Source organism: Nicotiana tabacum, chromosome 4, assembly GCF_000715075.1.
Source record: "Nicotiana tabacum cultivar K326 chromosome 4, ASM71507v2, whole genome shotgun sequence".
Lineage (NCBI taxonomy): Eukaryota > Viridiplantae > Streptophyta > Magnoliopsida > Solanales > Solanaceae > Nicotiana > Nicotiana tabacum.
The window spans coordinates 92,740,153-92,761,740 of NC_134083.1; the positions used below are offsets into that span (position 1 = coordinate 92,740,153).

The following is a 21,588-nucleotide window of genomic DNA, read 5'->3' on the forward strand; positions in this document are numbered from 1 at the left end:
TGCTGGTAAATATTTACCTTCGAGCCTTACCTACAAAGAACAGTTTAATTGGAACTGCCACGCAGCAGACTAACTGCCTATATGAGTATAACTCCACTGCCAAGAATTCACACGTCGATATTGCACCAGATTTATTAGAATGCTTTGTCGAATTATTCAGGCCATGAGAACGAGTGACTATCCAACTTTCCTAAAGAGTAATTATACAATTGGAATTTGGAGCAAATATTCTTTCTTATGTCTAACTAGGAGCAATTAATTTAGACCAGATACTCAAAAGTAATTATACAATTGGAATTTGAAGGGAAGCCCTCCGTAACTGGTAAAGTTGTTGCTATGTGACCAGGAGATCACGGGTTCGAGCTGTGAAAACAGCCTCTTACAGAAATGCAGGGTAGGACTACACACAATAGACCCTTATGGTCCGGCTATTCCCCGAACCCTACGCATAGCAAAAGCTTAATGTACTGGACTGCCTTTTATACTCAAAAGTAATCCGACGTAGATAGTGCATGACTGAATTCGTTTTGAAAGAACGGAAGTTACTGTAGGCCCCACACAGAAAATTCTAAACATTTTAGCTACTTATTGTTTTTCTTTTATCCACATTTCAAACAAGTGAATAATACTCACTCAGTTCCAATTTATTATGTTTAACTGAATACAGAATTTAAGAATTAAAAACTTCGGGTAGAATTAAAAATTTAAATTAAATTGTTATCAAAATTAGAAAGAGAACATACCAAAAAAGTAGATTTTTTCGGCTCAACCCAAGAAATTCATTTTCCAACGTAATTCAAACTATGGCGTACAAAAAACGCGAGGAAACTTGGGTTACGAGCACATAAGAATCTTGGATACTCAATATTAAGCTCGATAGGACGTGCAGATTCATAGAATATTAGGATTAAACAAATTCAACTCTCACGCAGGAATAACTACATTGCAGCCATTCAGTTGTAAAACCAAATCAGTTAAACTCCGCATATAGATTCAAAAACATACAAAACATTATAAGGAACTCCATAAGCAAAACTAGCCACATCTAATTAGATTTGAATCTTCAGTATTACTCAGAAGCGATAAACAAAATAGTAACAATTTAACTTTACTAAGCACAAGCCAATTTAAATCTTAACTAGTAAAAATGAAGATCCTACATCAAATATCCTTGATCAGGCATAAAGCCTTCCAAAGCATCCAACAACCTTGATCTTATCATCTACTCCTTGATGCCTCACTGCACAGGTAAATACACAAAAACATCAAGAAGCATTCAAATAAAGTCAACATGTAGATAAATGTAAATGAAAAGTCACTAGAATATCCGGACAACCACCATTCAAGAGCCTATATCTTTTGTTGTCAAAATAACCTTCAAGTAACTATGTGATTCAATACATGAACACCAAAGAACAGGTTAGATTCTTCTACCCTTAGGCGTAGAAATGATCACAGATACGCCAAACTGATGACAAAGATAGCATCGTACAACTGAGAATCATATCCGTTTGATAAGCCAGAAATAATTTTATTAAGGAAAGGCTAATTGGTACTCATATACAAAAAAGAAACTACATCAATCAGCCAAGAACTATTTACTTACTAAAATACTATATCAAACTATCCATAAACTAATGTGATCCTTCATTCATGAAATAACAACACAAAACAGAGTTGACTATCCACTTCTCTATGATCTGAATCACCGGATCAGCTCTATTTTGATTATCTTCAAAAAAACATAGCCTCGAACAAAAGGCATACTCATTTGCCACCCCTTCACAATTAGCAAACGAATATTGAAGTACATGCTTTTCTGCATGTGTATTTGCCTCAGCATAACCCTAAATCTCAAAACACTATTCACCTATCAGAATCTTTGCATCATCCTATCCATAAACTAATGTGATCCTTCATTCATGAAATAACAACACAAAACAGAGTTGACTATCCACTTCTCTATGATCTGAATCACCGGATCAGCTTTATTTTGATTATCCTCAAAAAACATAGCCTCGGAAAAAAAACATAGCCTCGAACAATTAGCAAACGAATATTGAAGTACATGCTTTTCTGCATGTGTATTTACCTCAGCATAACCCTAAATCTCACAACACAATTCCACCTCTCAGAATCTTTGCGTCATCCTCTCAACAAGCTGGACCTCTAGTGTTTACGGATGAAACCCTGGTGTAGTGCGTTAAACATATGCGACCAACTTATTAATTTCTGACTGAAAACATACACATTAGCCAACCCTTCCAACTTAGCAGATGAATATATGTTGTATATCCCTTGGTAATGGTTTTGTCCCTAAAGTCTTACACATTAGCCACCCTTTACGACTTAGCAGATGAATATTGGACATGCATCCAGTTCTACCATGTGTATCTCCATTGGGATTGGTGGTTGCCCCTGAAGTCTTACATATTCTACTCATTGATCAGAAACCCACCACCCTCTATTCAACCAACTAGAGATCCATCTATTATAGATGAAACACGAGGTATAACCACCTATTTAATGTTATATATGACACCTCCTCCTTTTTGGTATGGTCCCGCGCCATCAACTGGTTTTGATTTACTTGGTCTGTGCCAAACATAAACTTAGCTGCCAAGATTTTGGCCAAACATTTTCAACACATATGATATCAGCTTATGAGGAATAACAATTCGGATAGATTAATACCAATAAAACCTTCTTTTCCACACTGTCATATCTAAAAATGGATCATTAATCATTTCTTCTGAAACATTGATACTTGTGCTTGCAATAAAATGGTAGGAAGGTTTGCTTACTATTCCAAAACCTTAGGCATCCATAACCCAAACAAATATGCCTAAAGCAATAGAGAATCAGAAAGATAGTTCCTCTCCCAACCTCAAAACAGACAACGGATACACTAAGGGGTCATTTTGATGTTTGAAAATATCTATATTACAAAACTCCACATTATTAATTGGGTGTTTGGTTGATACAACTGTTTCCTATGCCTAACTTAGGTAGTATTCTCCATATTATTTTGTGCCTAACCTGATGAGGAATGACCAAAAATGAATCAAATAATATCAATAAAAAAGTATTTTAAACTGCTATCTATTAGTTAATCACCTCTCACATCTTAATTCAGATATTACATCTTTTATTAGTACACCTCATTTTGGTTTTCCTCTCAAATGTTCTTATTTGACATAATGAGAAACAATTTTTTTTGACACTTCACATTAGCTTTACAGTAATTAAATATTTTTATCACATAATGACAACAAAAATAGTAATAGGTTTGATAAAGTGATTAATATAGGCCAAGAGTCAAATAAATAGAAACTTAAGCACAAAATTTGATGGACACAGTGGCCATAGAAAACACTAACATAAACACATAATAATCAGTTAAAACAGTGGACAAGTAAAAGGAATACCTTATATATTGCTTGGGTACATGAAAACCCTAACCTTAGATCCCTGAAAGATTTACAGAAAGAAAATAACGCAATTAATCAGAAAGAAAAAAAATTACTAATCAAATAATAATGCAATTAAGTAAACAAAATACAAATAACAGGAATGTACCATAGACTTAGGTGGCAAGTTAGACTTGAACTTAGCTCTGACGACGCCGCTGTTTCCATGAGGCCTACAAACCTTACCCCAAATGCAACGATAATGAGAGTTATTCTTCTTTGTCTTAGCCTTGTAGATGTACGCCATGCGCTTTCCGAGGTACCAATCCACTTCCTCCTTAGTGTTCACTCCCTCAATCTGAATCAACGAAGTGCTTGGATACTGGTTCGATTTTGACCTAACACACAGATTAAACAATTTAAGATACTCAATCATATGAAATCGGCATTAATCTTCAGATAGTGAGAGTAAATTACCTTTTGTATCCAAGCACGGTTCCTCTGACATAGAGTCTACAGATACAGAAAACAATAAAGACGGTGTGAAAAAATGAGATTCTGCAGATAATGTAATGAAGTTTGAGAAGATTCAGTACCTGACGCGCTCTCCTTGGCGTCCTTTCACCATTTTCGATTCAAGGAGATCGGGGAATGGGCACGGAGATGTCTGCAGAGAATAACTTAAAACCCTAGAGGAGTACTTGTTTTAGAAGAGATGTATATATGTGATCTGCTGGCTCTTTACATTTGGTCGATAAATGGGCTGGAGGCCCAATAGTTCGATTCCTAGGGCTTGAAATATTGGCTTTTGACAAAGTAGGCCGCTCGGCCCAAAATATTAGGGATTTTTACAAAAATAGTTGGTCGACTAGAAATTGCTGTTTATTTTTCTAATTAGTATACATAAATTACACATGATTATAGGCATATTTTATATGAATTATACATATATTTTTTAAATTTAGATAGCCAATATTTAAGTTAATTCTTCAAAACTTTAACAGCCACAATTGTACGTTACAATTTGTAGCCAAAAATAAATAAAATTTGCCAACTCTTAAAAATATCTCTGCATCGCCCTCCCTCCTAGCTATTTGAGAGAAAAAAGCCAGTGCGCCCATTCCTCCTCTTTTTCTTCTTTCAACTTATTTTTCTCCTCAAAAAAAAAAAAATCTCTCCTCCACTCTTCATTATTTGTCTCGATCCCTTATTGTCATAGCTCCACCACCTTGACCCGTCATATCTATCTACCTTCTATTTCGTCACTACAAAACTATCCTCTATATTATACTAGATGGCCCGTGCCCGTGCCCGTACGGGCATATGCCCGACAACTTTCTGTCTGTTAATTGCACATCTACAAGATTAATGAAAAAAGTTAAACATCGAAAAAATATTTTAATACTTATTTCAAGCATTTAACAAGATTATTGGAAAATAAAGCATTATTGTCAAGTTATCAAAACTTTACAACATATTAACACTTAATAATATTTTCATGCATTGAGGAGAGTTCTATATAGTCCAAATGTAGATATATTCAAAACTACGTCAAACGACATTTATAACCTCAATCTATTTACTTTGTGGTTTTCATCCAATCTATGCCTCCAAGGTTGACGTTTCGAAGAATGCATTACCGTTGAAATATATCTACAGTCGGAACGGTCCTTGAGGGTTACCTCACAAACTTTTCGGAGGGTTTTCCTGCATCACAAACAAAGTGAGAATACATTCGAAAGCCTACAGACGGAAAATCTATGATATTGAAAAAGTGACCACAAAACTATAAAAACCCACATAAATCTAAAGAAAGACAGTGTTTTACTTAGGTGGCTCAGTTGATAAAATCACCATCAAGGAACCTCTGGCTAGATGAAACGGAGAAGAGCAACTTAAGACACTAAGATTATTTAAATAATACATAAATAAAAAGAATAAGAAGGAGGTTAATACATCAGTGAGAACCAAAATCAAAGTAAGCGCATCTTAAAGAATCCCTTTGTTCACATAAATTACAAAAGTGAAGGGGAAAAAATGAAGGAAAACTAACTGTACAAAAAATAATAATAAGGAAAACTATGTACCTAGAGGAGAAGAAATATAAGAGAATGGCATCATGTTTACAGAGAAAAGGAGACATTAGCTATTAAATATTGTCCTATTCCAACTTTATTTTACTTTAATAGTCATGTCTACGTTTCAAGATCAAAGATCGAGACTTATATAACATTTGTTTTGAGAAGGTAACATATTATATGTAAACACAAAATAGTACATGGGTTGTATTGAAACCATATATACAAGTGAGCAAAAAGAGTAAATCAGTCTACATTTCTAACAGGAACCTAATGTGTCTAAGATAGATATAGTATCCCGACGAGGGCAAAACACCACTTTAATTATGCTCGCTAGTCAAAGATAGTATAGTATAATATCGTATCTACAAGGATTGGAGTTACACAGTATTTTCGTAGTTTATAGCTTGATTGCTATCCAGGAGAATCAACAATTGAGGTTTATATGATTTCTAACTAAAATTAACTAAGAATCTAAAGCTATTGACTAATGACAATCGAAACAAGGAATAAGCAAAGAAAGTTATCAGTGGGAGAATATAGGGTTTTGATAGGATAGGTGCAAGATAATTGTTTGGGATCTAACTCTAGATAATTCACTTCTAATGTTCAAGTGAGTCTCTCGAATTCACTCAATTATTAGTTCATACGTTTAGTAAAAACTCCTCTCTCGATTAAGTTTTAACCTCACAAGATGAACCAATTTAAGCACGTGAAGATATGTAAGAATGCGTAGTGGATTGGTCGTTAGGAGAACCTCGATTTTCCTCCTAACTAAGTTTAATCAATGATTCAACTAGCCTATTTCGATTACTAAGAAGAATTAATGAACTCAACCAACAAGATAATGCAAAGATATCACAAGTTATGCCTCTGTCGATTACATGAACTAGTGAATATAGATGCAACAATTAAATCATCCAAAAATGCTTCAATACATAAAGCTAGAGTTATAATCCACAAACAATTACCAATACACCAAATCTATCAAACTCTAAAGAGAACTACTCCATAGATATAGAGTAATTCATCACAAATATGTTAAAAGTAAAGAAAAATATAAATTCGATCCAAACTCGGGTCTTGGGTGAGGAAGGAATGATGAAATCCTTGTGCTTTTGCTCTTCTAACTCCTCCTTAGCCTCCTTAGGTCGATTATGTGTCAAAAGTCCAGAAAATAATATTTTCCCATATATTTATACCAAGTAGGGTCGGGCCTAGATGAAACCTCCCTTTCCTAGCCGAAATAGGAAAATTACTCTGTAAAAAATACAAAGGTACGCCGCGCCATGCGGGGCAGTAGTGGAAAAATCTAAAGAGTTGATTTTTGACATAGCAGGAAAATGGGCAGTCGCGGCGCCCCACGCGCCGCGGCAGTGGAAATTTCTCAGAGTATGGATTTTTCTTGCGTTTTCACGTCCAAACTTGGTCCTCGACCCCTGAACACGATCCCAGCTTAATCTCTTGGGCTTTACTCATACTTCAAAGCTCCAAATCACTCAAACTCATTCCATAATATCTGCATAGCTAGGAATCACTCCTACAAGGCATAAAAAATATAAAAAGTACAAAACACTATCAATTAAAGCTCAAACACAAGTAAAGTGTAGTAAATTAGAGTGCAATAAGCGACTAAAATACGAGATTATAGCCTAACACCATATCCCCATACTTAAACCATTGCTCGTCATCGAGCAATCAAACTATACTTCACATAGACACGGCCTTTTTTAACAACTCTCATAACTCATCACACCAAAAGTATTTGAAACAGATTAAGCACAATATTGTAATATCTTCGCCTCAAGATTTGACTCACTAGCACCACACATTATTTATAACTCGTTCACTTACTATAACATAGAGGTCAAGCATTACCTTTCCTTCATGAATTAACCTCACACAACAATAGAGAGTAGTTCCACACACAATAGAATTTAAGAACAATTAAGAACTCAAGATAGAAAGAATCCGCTCACTCTCAGAAACAACATTCATATGCCACAAAATACGTACCATAGGCTTGACCGTAGTGTATTACTCAACTAATCGAGCCCATTCAGTCAAGGATCAAGTATGATTTTACTTGGTTGTAATGTAAGCTGCGGGATGGGTAGGATACATTTAGATATAAGAGTGACTACACCTCCTTAAGCACTTTAATACATATATTTCATTATTCAAAACCCCACACTTATGTCAAACCAAAACTCCACCTTCACATCAATATACGTTAACTTCCTCCTTCCTTAAGCACAATTACATCAAGAGTTACCACTATCAAGGAATATTTTTCACAATCATACAATTATTTTTTTCTTTCGTTTTTAATTCAAGTGGCTCTTACTTTTTTTTAAATAGTGCACCTTTCTCCTTATTTCATTAGTTTCACTCAAACGCTAAACCAACCACCCCACACTTCAACTTTTACAAAGTTCATATAAAATTCAAGTGCTCACGAGAGGTAAAAAGTTCAAATAGATGGTCAATTCAAACAAATGGGTAAGGCTTGTAATGTGGTTGCCAAAGAAATAGGATTACAGGCTCAACAGGGTTAACTAAGATACATAACAATTAGGTGGGTAATAGCCTATAACTGGCTCAACAAAGAAATGCCTAAATCATTTCCAAGACTGAACAAAACTACCATTTCGCTTTGCAAACACACGACGCAAGTTCTAGACATCAAATGTAATGCACAGAATAACATGAAACCTCACACATACATGGCACCTAAGTCACTCAAGATTGGACTATCAAGATACTTTAGTCAAAGTAGTTAAGCAAAGTTAAAATCATATAGTTTAAGGTACTTATACAAGAGTAAAAAACTGAGTCTAAGCGTCACAACTAAAGCATTTATTATTCTCAAGGCATACTAAAGTTAAGAAATATTGCCTTCAATTAAAATTATAGCACAAGGCTTCTTACTCCTAAAAATAATAAAAACTAACTACACCCTGTCCAAACAAAACTCTTGAAAAAGAACCGCGCCACAAATAAAAACCAATGGAGAATTGTTACACTACCTAACAAACGAATTTTTTTTTGTCTTTTTCTTTCGACTTTATTCCCTCCAGAAGCCCGTCGAATGATATCAATCGTCGGGGAAAAAACAATTATGGTTTTTCAAAAAAAAAATTAAATCTCTAACTACTAAAACTAACAAAACTAACACATATACATACATCATACAACATATCCCCCACCCCACACTTTAAGTTGTGGCAGGTCCCCGTGACACACAATTATAAAGCATAAGGTAAAGAAAACTTCCCTGAATTTTCTTCATTTACGAGAACTTATGAACTCCACTCCTAATTCTGAATTCATTCCTCGTTTTCGCTCCTTGGGATTTTTTGTGGATCTCATTAAGCCCAATTCTTCCGAGGATACCTGCAAGACCCGCTCTTTTCTTTCTTTCTTGACCTCATCTTGAGCGGTGAATTGTCCGTTCATGATGATCCTTAACTTATTTCTGCATTCTTTCACAGGATCTATCCATGTATATTCCTATAAATCCCCAAAAATAAATTTTACATGATCAATGTTAGAACAAGAAAACAAAGAATAAAGGTCATGTGAATATTCTTGTTGCATATCCAAGACCACTTGTTTCTCATTCTCTTCTACTAATAGTTGTAAATGTGGAAAGGTGGATAGGGGTTCAAACTCTTCCTCCATTTCTTCACAATCAACCAAAATCTTATTTTCAATCATCTCAGTTGAATCTTAGTCCTCTTGCAGAGTGGAAAGCTCTTTTTGTAGATGCTCATTCTCTTGGGTAAACTCATTCTCACAGGACATCTCCTCCATATATTCACTATCACAATGCAATGAGCTTTCTGAAAGTATATTTACTATTTGACTCACTTGCGTTGTTAGGTTCTTAATGGCTTTAACAATTTATATAAGTCCTTGATTTTGTATAAATCTTTCTTCAACATTGTTCATGAACTTGTACATAAGCTCTTCTAAACTACCATTCTCCTCTTGAGGTAGTTGTCTCACTTTGCTTTCATTCTAGTCATAATAAGGGTATTCATCCCAACCAGAGTCAGAATTATGCCCATATGAATCCTCATACCTGTACGAACTAGAAACAGAGTGAGACTGCTCAAAATACGAACCGTAGGAAGAATACATACTTGCTTGAAAGTCAACCCATAGATGATTTCCACCACATTTAAAACACATAACAGACCGCTGATAAAGTTCAGCTGCTAACTCTTCAACCGTTTTCTTAGGCTGGTTGTACTCTATTTTCACAACATTTAGAGTTCAAAATCTACAGTATCTTCTCCAACTTGTTAGGTACTATAAAACAAATCTTGAAAAGAAGTTAACTAATAAAGAAAATAAAATAAAAAGAAAAAAGAAAGTATATAAAAAAAACTAAAACGTAATTCCTGAATGAAACCAAAAACTATTTCAAACACTATTAATTGTCAATCCCCCGCAACGTTTGACAAGCGCAAAATACCACTTTAATTATGCTCGCTAGTCAAATATAGTATAGTATAATATCGTATCCATAAGGATTGGAGTTACACAGTATTTTCGTAGTTTCTAGCTTGATTGCTATCCAAGAGAATCAACAATTGAGGTTTATATGATTTCTAACTAAAATTAACTAAGAATCTAAAGCTATTGACTAATGATAATCGAAACAAGGAATAAGCAAAGAAAGTTATCAATGGGAGAATATATGATTTTGATAGGATAGGTGCAAGATAATTGTTTGGGATCTAACTCTAGATAATTCACTTCTAATGTTCAAGTGAGTCTCTCGAATTCACTCAATTATTAGTTCATACATTCAGTAAAAACTCCTCTCTCGATAGGTTTTAACCTCACAAGATGAACCAATTTAAGCACGTGAAGATATGCAAGAATGCGCAGTGGATTGGTCTTTAGGAGAACCTCTCTCGATTATCCTCCTAACTAGGTTTAATTAATGATTCAACTAGCCTCTTTCTAAAACCTTTCCTTTCCATAATAGGGGCAAGTGTACAAATAGTCATTCTCAAGAATACTATTTAGAGATTAGCAAGTACTTATTTTTGTCCTAAAATTTCAAACTAAAAATCTTAACTTCAGAACAATTCAAGACATTTTGGCCCAAAAATTTGAAGAAAAAAACTGAAATTCAGAACGCACTGGTAATTCTTAAATAACAGTCTTTAGAGTGGCTACCTGGTGTCATTTTTACTCCATAACAAGGTTAACGATTTATTCTTCAGGATCAGTCATAAGGCCCATTAGAGGGGGGAAAATAGAAAGAGGAAGTTTCTTAAGAATGAATTCTCCTACCCTTTTTCTAGTTAATTGTTTATCCTTATTTTCTTAGAGTAATATTTTTGAGTTTTTACTTTATATTGAAGAAGGTCAACTCATTGCTATAATTAGCTTTTCCTTTAGCTAAAAGGAAAGTAATACATTATCCTAATTTGGCTTTCTCTATTCTGAAGGAAAATTATTGACTCCTATAAGTTCAAGCTCATTCGTTTTCACTTTGGCAACATCCACTATGTAAACTCTCAAAGCTAGAGAGTTCAGTTTAGAATGTGTGAGACACACCTTTTAGGCCTCACTTGTGTAAATCTCTTTGAGTGTGAATTATTCAACGTTATTCTTTCGATGGTTTTGTATTGTCTTTTAATTTTTAAAATATTGGATGTAGGTTAATTGAATAAACTACGTTAAGTATAGGTTTCTTTGATATATTTAATTTATTGTCCGAGTTATATATCATTGCTCATAATTTGCTTCGTTAACATTCACATAACACTTAGTTATTTTTATTTTAATAGATTTTGAGGTCGTAAAATTGACTACATTATTGTACAAAATATTTTCCATTGTGTTTCGTTTCAAAACATTTCTTTTTTCGAAAAGTATACGAATCTACTATTGTGAGGAGAGTTGCAATTAGAAACGTGAATTATGTTATGAAGGAAAATTGGTCCAATATAGGTCAATATTAGGGCTATTTTATGTTTTCGTTAGATTTTCCAGTAGCTTATAGCTACAAGGTATAATTTTTTTTTAAAATTTATGTGAGATTGTTTAACTGTTCGTGGAGTTAAAGAGGAGACGAAGGGAAATGATTAGGAAAACAAATTGCAGAGACAAAAACAGGCAGTATTTAATCTGATATTAAATATGGTGCAGTCGAATTCAATCACTTGGCCTTACTCAGAGTAAACTAAAAGCAGAAAATATAGAATTCGTTTAAATTCTGATTTCTGACCTGAGAAAGATTCACGACTCACGGTTTACAAAAGGATCCAGATGTTGGACACAAATTTCGAGAAAAATTGCAAGAAACTTGATACAAACTATGGGTCCACCAAACTTATATAGAGAACCAGGTTCTATTAGTTCCCACAAAACATACTCACACAGCTGAAAGTAAATAACACAATTGAGTTTTAATTACGTGAAAAACTCTCAGCTCACGGGATTAAAAACCACGACCTACCCTTGTAGGATTTCAACTTCACTACTGAGCAAACTTCAGATTACAAACTATTGTAACCTAGGAATTAACCTCTTAATCCATCACTAACTTGTAATAACTCTATTACAAGACCCTTTGTAATAACTCTATTATAAATCTTACAACTCGACTAACTCTAGCCAATACACAAACACATGATTTATGATTTTACAAATGTTTCCTACACAATGCTTCTGACTAAGCTAAGTAGGAATTACAAGTAAATCACTTTGACAAAGGTGCTACACAACTAAGGATATATAATGACTCAATGCAGGAAACTTGTCATTCGTTATGTTGCTCTTTGTTCTTGACCCCTTAAATGTCACTTGTAGGTTGGCAATACACTTGAGAGAGAGCCCCATGAATTCTAGAGTATGCAAGTGTAATAGGTCCGTGTTATGTTATGGGACTGGATGGTGTGATTGGACGGGGTCCCGAGGGGCTCGGGTAGGGCTGCTTATCGGGCGGATTGGGCGGTTATATACTCTTAACGGTTTGGCTTATCGGTTATCGGCTTTTAAATGTATTAATCCGCTAGCCACCCGATAAGATATTGGGCGGATTGGTATCGGTTTAGCTCTTATCGGGCGGTTTATCGTATTGTTTGTTGACCGCTATGACTCAAAATAAAATTCCTAAGAAGAGAGCTAAATAGAAAAAATAGAGAGATGTGTATTCCAACGTATTTTCCAGTAGAATCATCTCTGGGGATGAGCCTATTAACAACTTATAACTATCAGAAGAAATAGAAGAGAACACTGGGTATAATACATGATAATCAAAATTATCTAATCGTAACTAAATGGAATAATAAATTATAACTAAATATTATAACTAAATGTCTAATAGTAAATTAGTAATAGAGAACAGAGATAGAGTACTGGAAGTGGAAGAATGGTTTTTGATTATTTATATATATATATATATTCTTAACGGGTTAACGGATTATCCGTTAAGAAAATTGAATAATCCGCCCCCAAATCGATAAGCCGTTAATAAAAAAATTTCAATCCGTTCCCCGTCCGTTAAACCGATACCAATAAGTCATTAAGCTTCGGTTTCGGTTCGGTTTTCGGTTTCGGTTCGGTTTTGAACACCCCTAGCCAGTATTGCAATTGTGATGTTGAGGTTCGCAATTGCAATGGTCCAGTCATATTGCGACTTTATAGGCTCAGGAGTTTTTTCGCAATTGCGATTATCGGGTCGCGTTTGCAAGCTGCGCAATTACGAAGAATGTTGGAACATGTCCCAGACTTGAGATTTGTTGATCTTAAACACTGAGAGGATGTGGAACAGGTTCCCTATCTGATTCTCAATAATAAGTTTGTTAAATCATCAAAACATAGCAAGACACATAACTTATCAATTTCCCCATTTTTGATGATGACAAACTTGTAATTGAAATTCCACATGAGACTGTGCTTGTTCCCCCTAAATTAATTTTCCCCCTTTTGGCATCATAAAAAGATTAGTGACATGCGATAAACAAAAAGAAGTCTAGCCTGATTAACTCATGCCACTTGTGTGCACACAAACATGACTGAAAATAGAGCAAGAAATAGATAAGATAAGCATAGCAAAAGTACGGGATATGCATTAATTTTGGAAATAAACAGGGAGCAGTTCCATTTGTTGCAAAATCATCCACAAAATAAAATCAATAAAAAGGTATCAACCACTCAATCTATCCAAATTCAGAACACCAAAACAGAAAACAGACACTAGAGCTTGACACTGGGAAGGGAACGATTTTAAGGAGCACTGGAAGGGGGAGGCAAAGATGAGGAGGCAAGAGTTCTAAGGGGGATATCCATTCGAGCATTGACAGACCCTTGCTCAGTGAGTAACCTTTCCTTCAGGTCCTCGACTTGTTGCCTGAGATCAGCATTCTCCTTGGTCAGACGGGCAACCTCTGCGCCGTGTGTGCTACGGAACCCGGTGCCTCATGGGCCTGACTAAGATGTCCCTCAAGAATAACATTTCGGGCCTTCAACTTCCTTATCTCTTCATAGCAATATTCTGAGCTTCAATCAGTTGAGAGATAATGGAGTTGCTATCGACCCCTCATTTCTTATCGATGCACTCACACTCTTCTAAGGTGGTTTTGGAGAAGGTCTGCTTGCGATTACCCACTGAGGCCTTTCCCAACAGAACTTTGAAGAACTCAAAGACTTTGGTGAGCAAGAACCCGTAGGGCAACCCATGATTACCATCCTTGAAATCCGCCACTTTCTTTATGTGCTCAATCATGATACCGGGCAGATTGATAGTGGAGTATGCATCCAGTGCTTCCATGAGGAACAAGTCTGCTCGAGACGTAATAAAATGCCTTTCTGCACGAGGGAGAAACACTTTGTTCACCATCTCAAATAACATCTGATACACTAGAAGGAGGGCCTTCTTGTGTACCCGTTCCCCTTGATGTACGACATCATCCTTCAAAATGGCATTTCTGAAATTGGAAGAACAAGTCTCCTCGATAGAGGATATTCCACCAGTAGGCACACCCAGGATGGTTCCCAACATAACCTCATCCATCACAAAGTCGACATCGTTCACCTTCATACAGATGTTGTCATCCTTTCACTGTGAAAAAGTCAGCATAGAAACTGTGCACCTCTGTCTCATACACCTTAGGACTCTCATTTGTCAACAAATGTGTCCACTGTTGAAAGTCACAGATATCCACGTCTTCACGCATTCCATGCATGTCAAGAATATCAGGGGCAAATGTTCTGCCCCACAACACTTTCTGATTTCTCAGATTTTCCCTTCCTTCATTCTTGGCCACCCCCCACCTTGGTCCTTTTTGAGGAACCAGGTTCCTCATTGGCACCAGCCTTCCGTTTCACTGATGTTCTCACACTTTTAGCTTTCTCTGCAGGTTTCTCAGACACCTTCTCAGACACAGATTTCTCAGACACGTTCTTACCAGACCCTTCAGCCACTTTTTCTCCAGACTCACCCACTTCAACATTACTAACCTCCATCACTTTCACAGATGACTCTTTTCCAAATTTTTGAACAACATATTTCTTGGAGGACTTACGGATTAAGGGACTGGGTTCCTCATCCACCTCATCATCAATGTTGACAACAAGAGTTGTAGGCACTACCTCTTCATGTACTAACTTTCCATCCTTCACCAACCTTCTCCTCTTCTTTATTTTTCTTACTTTTCTTCAAAGTTGACTCAAGAGCCTCCTTCTGTTGCAGCCTAGTAGTAGGTCTTTTAGGAGTGGGTGTTTTGGGCGTTTCCCTGCTACTCCTAGCACTAATAAAACTTGCAAAAGCCACATTATCATAGTCTTCTTCACTACCTTCATTCTCCTCCTCAGAGAGAGATCTCATCTCGGGAGCAACAATGGCCAATGGCTCAGCATAGAAATGAGGAGAGGGAGCGGGATCCGTACTGACATGGGGCTCTTTTGATAAACATGGGGTTTCATCCCAAGTAGGAGCAGAGGGCTCCTCTTAGGTGGAGGTATCAGGTCCCTCGAGTGGTTCCCCAATAGTACTTTCAGGTGCCAAATTTTCGATAGGCACCAGTTCCCTACCCTCTTCATGTAGACTCCCACCTTCCCTTGAGACCCATTGGTTTCAGACACACCTTCATAGCAACTATCCACACACCCCTCAGCAGCTATTGACAACATATTCTCTATGGATTCTTGTTCTTTTAACCCCAAAGGAAACTTAGAAGGCACAGAAGAAATATTGCATGTAAGATCTGCAACATTCAAATCAAGACTTGGGGTAGTCATTGTGTTAACCACACTTTGTTGTGCCTCAGAACTTTCTTCCAAATATAGACTTGAAACTTCCTGATTTTCTTCTCCTTTTATTGTTTCTTCCTAAGCCATTTTTTTCGGCGAGGCGGAGAGAGAGGCCGAAGCTACAAACCTCTTGGGATTCGAGGTCTTGCGACTCCGATGAGAACCAGAACTCGATTAGTTTGGAGAAGAGGCAGTGGGTGGTTGGGAATCCTGTTTAGGGTTTGGACTGGGTGGTGTAGAGTCTGTCACTGGTGCTTCAAGAGATGCGGTGGGGATGGTACTGGGGACATTTGAGGATTCGAGATTTTCAGACATTATGAAGTGTAATGAGAGTTTATGAAAGAAGAGAGTGTTCGGTTGTTTGAGAGAAAAGGGAATTTTTGGCTTTTGATGTGAATAGTTGTGAGAGTGACAGAGCTTTGGATTTATTTAAAGGGGATGCGGGACCGGTTGGGAAGGTGTATTAATTTTTTGGGTAGACGGGTCGTTTCAGAACGGGTATGACTCTTGGGTTCCAAAAAGAAAAATAAGAAGCTGGCATTTTAATGAGGTGGAACCCTTTTTAGCCGTTAAAAAGATTGTGCATGAGAGTACAAAAGGAACTACTAACCTGTGTCACAGGAACCAGGTTCCCTGACAGATTTTGTAAATGTGAGCCTCATCCTTTTGCGAGGATGCAATACATTAGCTCCTTGTTTGCTCTGTAATCGTCATGCGTGTCTCCTTGTACGGTATAGAAATGAGTTAGACCTTGCCAGAAAATACCTTTTAGCAACTTTACCTATACATTTATTTCATGGCCAATCATCGAGGGACCAGGTCCTCAACTTGATTTTATCAACTCAAGTGCAAGATGATTCTTTTCAAAGTGCTCTCTGCTCAGTGCTTTGGTGAAGATGTTTGCAATTTGATCTTCTGTGCTGCAGAACTTTATGCAGATAAGCCCCTTTTCAACATTGTCTCTGAGGAAATGATGTCGTACATCAATATGCTTTGTTCTCTTATGCTGAACTGGGTTCTTTGCCATGTTGAGAGCACTGGTGTTGTAACGGCACACACTCAAAAAATACACCAAAATCTTCTAGTTGCTGCTTGATCCACAATAATTGAGCACAACAAGAGGCAGCCGCCACATATTCAGCTTCTGCAGTTGAAAGAGCCACTGAGTTTTGTTTTCTTGTACCGCATGAAATTAGACACGAACCCAGAAAGTGTGCCATGTCAGAAGTGCTTTTCATGTCCACCAGATAACCAGCATAATCAGCATACCCGATCAAGTCGAAATTATCTTCTGATGGATAGTAGAGAACCAGGTCCTGCGTTCATTTGAGATACCTCAGGATTCTTTTGGTAGCCTTTAGATGAGATTCCTTTGGATTGGATTAAAATCGGGCACAAAGTCCCACACTGAAGACGATATCTGGTCTGCTTGCTGTGAGATACAAGAGTGGCCCAATGATACCTCTGTACATAGTCTCATTCACAGGGGAACCAGGTTCATCCATGTCCAGACGAGTGACAGTGGCAATATGAGTATCAATGCTTTTTGAGCTTTCCATTTCAAGCTTCCTCAAAAGCTCTTTGATGTACTTTTGTTGACTTATCATTGTGCCCTTAGGAGTTTGCTTAACTTGCAGACCCAAGAAGAAATTCAATTCTCCCACCATGCTCATTTCAAACTCACTTCCCATGAGCTTTGCAAACTCCTCACATAGAGAATCATTTGTTGCACCAAAGATGATGTCGTCAACATAAACTTGCACAATGAGCAGGTTCCTCCCCCGTTTATTCAGAAATAAGGTGTTGTCAATTTTTTCTCTTGTAAAGCCATTTTCTAGGAGAAATTTGGACAACCTTTGATACCATACAGGAGGAGCCTGCTTCAGCCTATATAACCTTGTCGAGTTTAAAAACATGCTTAGGATTCTCATGACATTCGAAGCCAGGTGGTTGCTTTACGAAGACTTCTTCTTTTAGAAAGCCATTTAGAAATGCACTTTTGGCATCCATTTGGAACAATTTGAATTCCATATGAGATGCAAAGGCAATAAGAATTCTGATGGCCTCCATTCGAGCAACTAGAGAAAAAGTTTCATCATAGTCAATCCCTTCTTCTTGATTGTACCATTGAACTACTAGCCTTGCATTGTTCCTTGTTGTGTTCCCAAACTCATCAAGTTTGTTTCTAAATACCCATTTAGTTCCTATGACAGTTCTATCAGCAGGTCGAGGAACCAGGTGCCACATGCTATTTCTCTCAAATTGATGAAGTTCATCTTACATAGCAGTAATCTAGTCAGTATCTTTCAATGCTTCCTTGATATTTTTGGGCTCAACTTGAGAGAGAAACGCTGAGAAGGCAAGTGAATTTATTGACTTTGATCTAGTTTGAATCCCCGAGTCAAGAGGAGTGATTACATTTTGAAGAGGATGTGAACTTTTGTGCTTCCAGTTAGACACCTGAATCTCATTGCGAGAGGGTCGAGGTATTTCTAAATGTGACCCATGGTTGACATGAGTCGTGCTTCTCAGCTCAATATCTGGGGCTCCTTGTATAACATTAGCAACTCTGTTCTCAGTTTTAGTTGTTGTGATCGAGGAACCAATTTCCTCTACATCAGCTGGAGATACGGCTGCATCATCATCATTTGATTCCTTGACGTAGCTCATCATGTCAGCCTTTCCATTTGTCATATCAATGACTTCACCAGGGATAGTTGACTGCTCTCCGTCTTGATCAATCTTATCATGTGAATCTTTCCCACGTAGGTGGTGTGATTCATCAAAGATCACGTGTATGCTTTCCTCAACACATTGAGTTCTTTGTTGTAGACCTTGTAAGCTTTGCTTTGTGATTAATAGCCCAGAAAGATTCCTTCTTCACTTTTGGCATCAAATTTTCCAAGAGCTTTCTTACCATTGTTGAGGACAAAGCATTTGCTTCCAAATGTTCTCAAATGTGTTAGCTTGGGTTTCCTTTCGTTCAGCAGTTCAGACGGAGTCTTGTTCAGGAGTAACCTGATCATGCACCTGTTCACCAAATAGCATACAGTGTTAACTGCTTCTGACCAGAAGTTCTTAGCAATGCCACTGTCAATCAACATTTTCCTCGCCATGTCTTCAAGAGTCCTATTTTTCCTCTCCACGACACCATTTTGTTGAAGTGTTCTTGAAGCTGAGAAATTATGACTTATGCCATTTTCAGCACAAAATTCGTCGAATTTTGCATTATCAAACTTTGTGCCGTGATCAGATCTTATACACGCAACATTGTAGCTCAACTTCACTTGGATCTTCTTCACGAAGGCAACAAACACTGAAAAAGTTTCATCCTTGGTTTTGAGGAACAAGATCCAGGTGAGTCTAGAGTAGTCATCCACTATAATAAAAATGTACTTCTTTCCTCCTCTACTTGGCACCCTCATAGGTCCACACAGATCCATATGGAGGAGATCGAGTGTCCTTGAGGTGCTAACATCTTTTTTGGGCTTGAAAGAATACCTGACTTGCTTTACTTTTACACATGCATCACATACCTTGTGGTCTTTGAAACTTGACATCGGCAGGCCACAAACCAGGTCGTTCCTGACCAGTTTTTTCAGAAATGTAAAGCTTGCATGACCCAATCTTCTGTGCCATAGTTTAGCATCATCATCAACAACACTCAGACAAGTGAGATCCCCGTTTTGCAGGGACTCAAAATCGGCAACATAAATGTTCTTGTATCTTTTTGCCATCAGGACCACTTCTCTAGTCACAAGATTTGTGACTGTGCAAACTTTTGACACAAACTCGACTTTGTTTCCTTTGTCGCAGATTTGGAAAACACTCAGTACGATATATTTCAAGCCGTTCACATAGTACTCATTTTTGATTGAGTGAGTGAGTGACTTCCCAATTCTTCCTACTCCCAGAATGTATCCCTTTTTTCCATTGCCAAAGGACACACTCCCTCCTTGCAGGGCTTTGAGTGAAAGGAAATCATTAATGCTTCTAGTCATGTGCTTAGAACAACCACTATCCATGTACCATTTTTGGCTGCTTCTTGTAAAAGGGAATCAAGGATTAGACTTAGGAACCCAAACAAGTTTGGCTCCCTTGTAGTGAGGAAATGGTCGAATTAAACTTTTTTTTGTCCATGAAGGCAATATATATATTTTAACGGAGGGACGAGGTTCCTTAGCAGTAGTTACATTTTCAACAAACACCTTGTTTTTCTGTTGGGACTGAATTCTAGCCTTACAGTGTTCTTTAAAGTGACCAATGTTATCATAGTGAGTGCAAAGCTAGTTATCAAGAACAGTAACATACTTGCTATGTGGATTGTAGGGAGTCTTTTCCCTATGGAATCCGACTCCCTGCCTATTCCCACCATTACTTGTATACATGGCAGCAATTGTATCAGAGGACCAGGTCCACTTTAGAGATTTTTCGAGGTCATTTTTAACTCTGCCTAGATCTTCTTGAAACTGCATGTTTCTTTCAAGTTCAGCATACATACTAGATTTCACAGATTGTAGTTCACTTTCAAGCTTAATGTGTGCCTCACTTGCAACTTTCTTTCCCTTTTGGACAGTCCCAGAACTGTTTCCACTTTTTACTTCCTCTATTATTTCTTTTAGGTCCACGCCGGCTACTAACAGGTCATCTCTCTCATTTTCTATGTTTTCAACATTTTTAATCAGAATACTTTTTTCTTTCACTAGATTCTCGATGGTTTCTTTTAGGTCGGCCACTGCAACTACCAAATCATCTCTCTCATTTTCTACCTCTCCTAAATCTATAGTTAAGATATTTTTATCATTTATAAGACTGTGATAAGTGTCAATTAGAACATTTCCCAAAGATATAAGCTTTTTCTGTGAGTAAGACTTCAGATTTCTTTGAACGTCTAGAAAGTTTACCTCATCATCATTATCTTCATCATTGTCAAATTTTGCCATCAGGGCAAAGATGGAATCATAGTCAACTGCTTCACTTTCGACTGCCATCGCGGAGGTGTCACCTTGTGCATCATCTTCTCCAGATTCACTGGAAGAGTCTTCCTATGCAGCAAGAGCTTGTTTCACAACATTGTCAGTGACTTTTTTTCTTTTAAATTTTTTGTCAGGAACCGAGTTCCTCTTGGCTGCTTTGTCTGTGTTGTGCTTGTACTGGTCTTGCTTGAGGAGGGGACAGTCCTTGATGAAATGTCTTGGCTTTCCGTACTTATGACATAAGTCATATCTTCTTGGCTTGCTGGAGCTACCCTTCTTGGGAATACCTCCATTTCTGCGGACCATCTTCTGAAATCTCTTTGTCAAGTAAGCCATATCAACATCTTCACCACTTGATTCATTGTTGTCTGTCTTGAGGATCAGGTTCTTCTCCATTTTGGGCTCTCTTCTCCCATGATCCTTTTTCTTCTTTATTTCATAAGTTTTCAAATTACCAATGAGTTCATCAATGGTTAGCTTTTGTATATTCTTTACCTCAGTGATATCATTTACTTTGCTTTCCCAGGAACTAGGTAATACGTTGAGTATTTTCTTGACAAGTTTGTTCATTGGAATGATTTCTCCCAGGGAATGGAGCTCATTGATGATAGAGGTGAATCGAGTGTGCATGTCCTAAATGGACTCATCATCCTGAAGAGTTCATACTCAGTGGTTAGCATATCAATCTTCGACTGCTTGACTTGAGTTGTCCCTTCGTATGCTGTTTGGAGAGCTTCCCAGATCTCCTTGGCAGATTGATAAGCAGAAATCCTGTTATATTCATCCAGCCCAATGCCACAGACGAGGATTTTCTTTGCTCGAAAGTTCTTCTCTATAACCTTG

The 21,588-nt window shown here is 37.2% G+C and overlaps 1 protein-coding gene across 1 annotated transcript; it reads right to left on the minus strand.

The window, feature by feature from the left end:
* Positions 1 to 1,026: 1,026 nt before the first annotated feature.
* Positions 1,027 to 4,155, minus strand: LOC107768641 (large ribosomal subunit protein eL33y). The gene is made up of 5 exons (XM_016587766.2): positions 4,007 to 4,155; positions 3,888 to 3,923; positions 3,580 to 3,808; positions 3,429 to 3,471; positions 1,027 to 1,240 (listed from the first exon to the last, which is right to left on the minus strand). Exons 1-4 carry the CDS (start codon positions 4,036 to 4,038, stop codon positions 3,430 to 3,432), a joined length of 339 nt encoding a protein of 112 aa, XP_016443252.1. The 5' UTR covers positions 4,039 to 4,155; the 3' UTR covers positions 1,027 to 1,240; position 3,429.
* Positions 4,156 to 21,588: the final 17,433 nt, after the last annotated feature.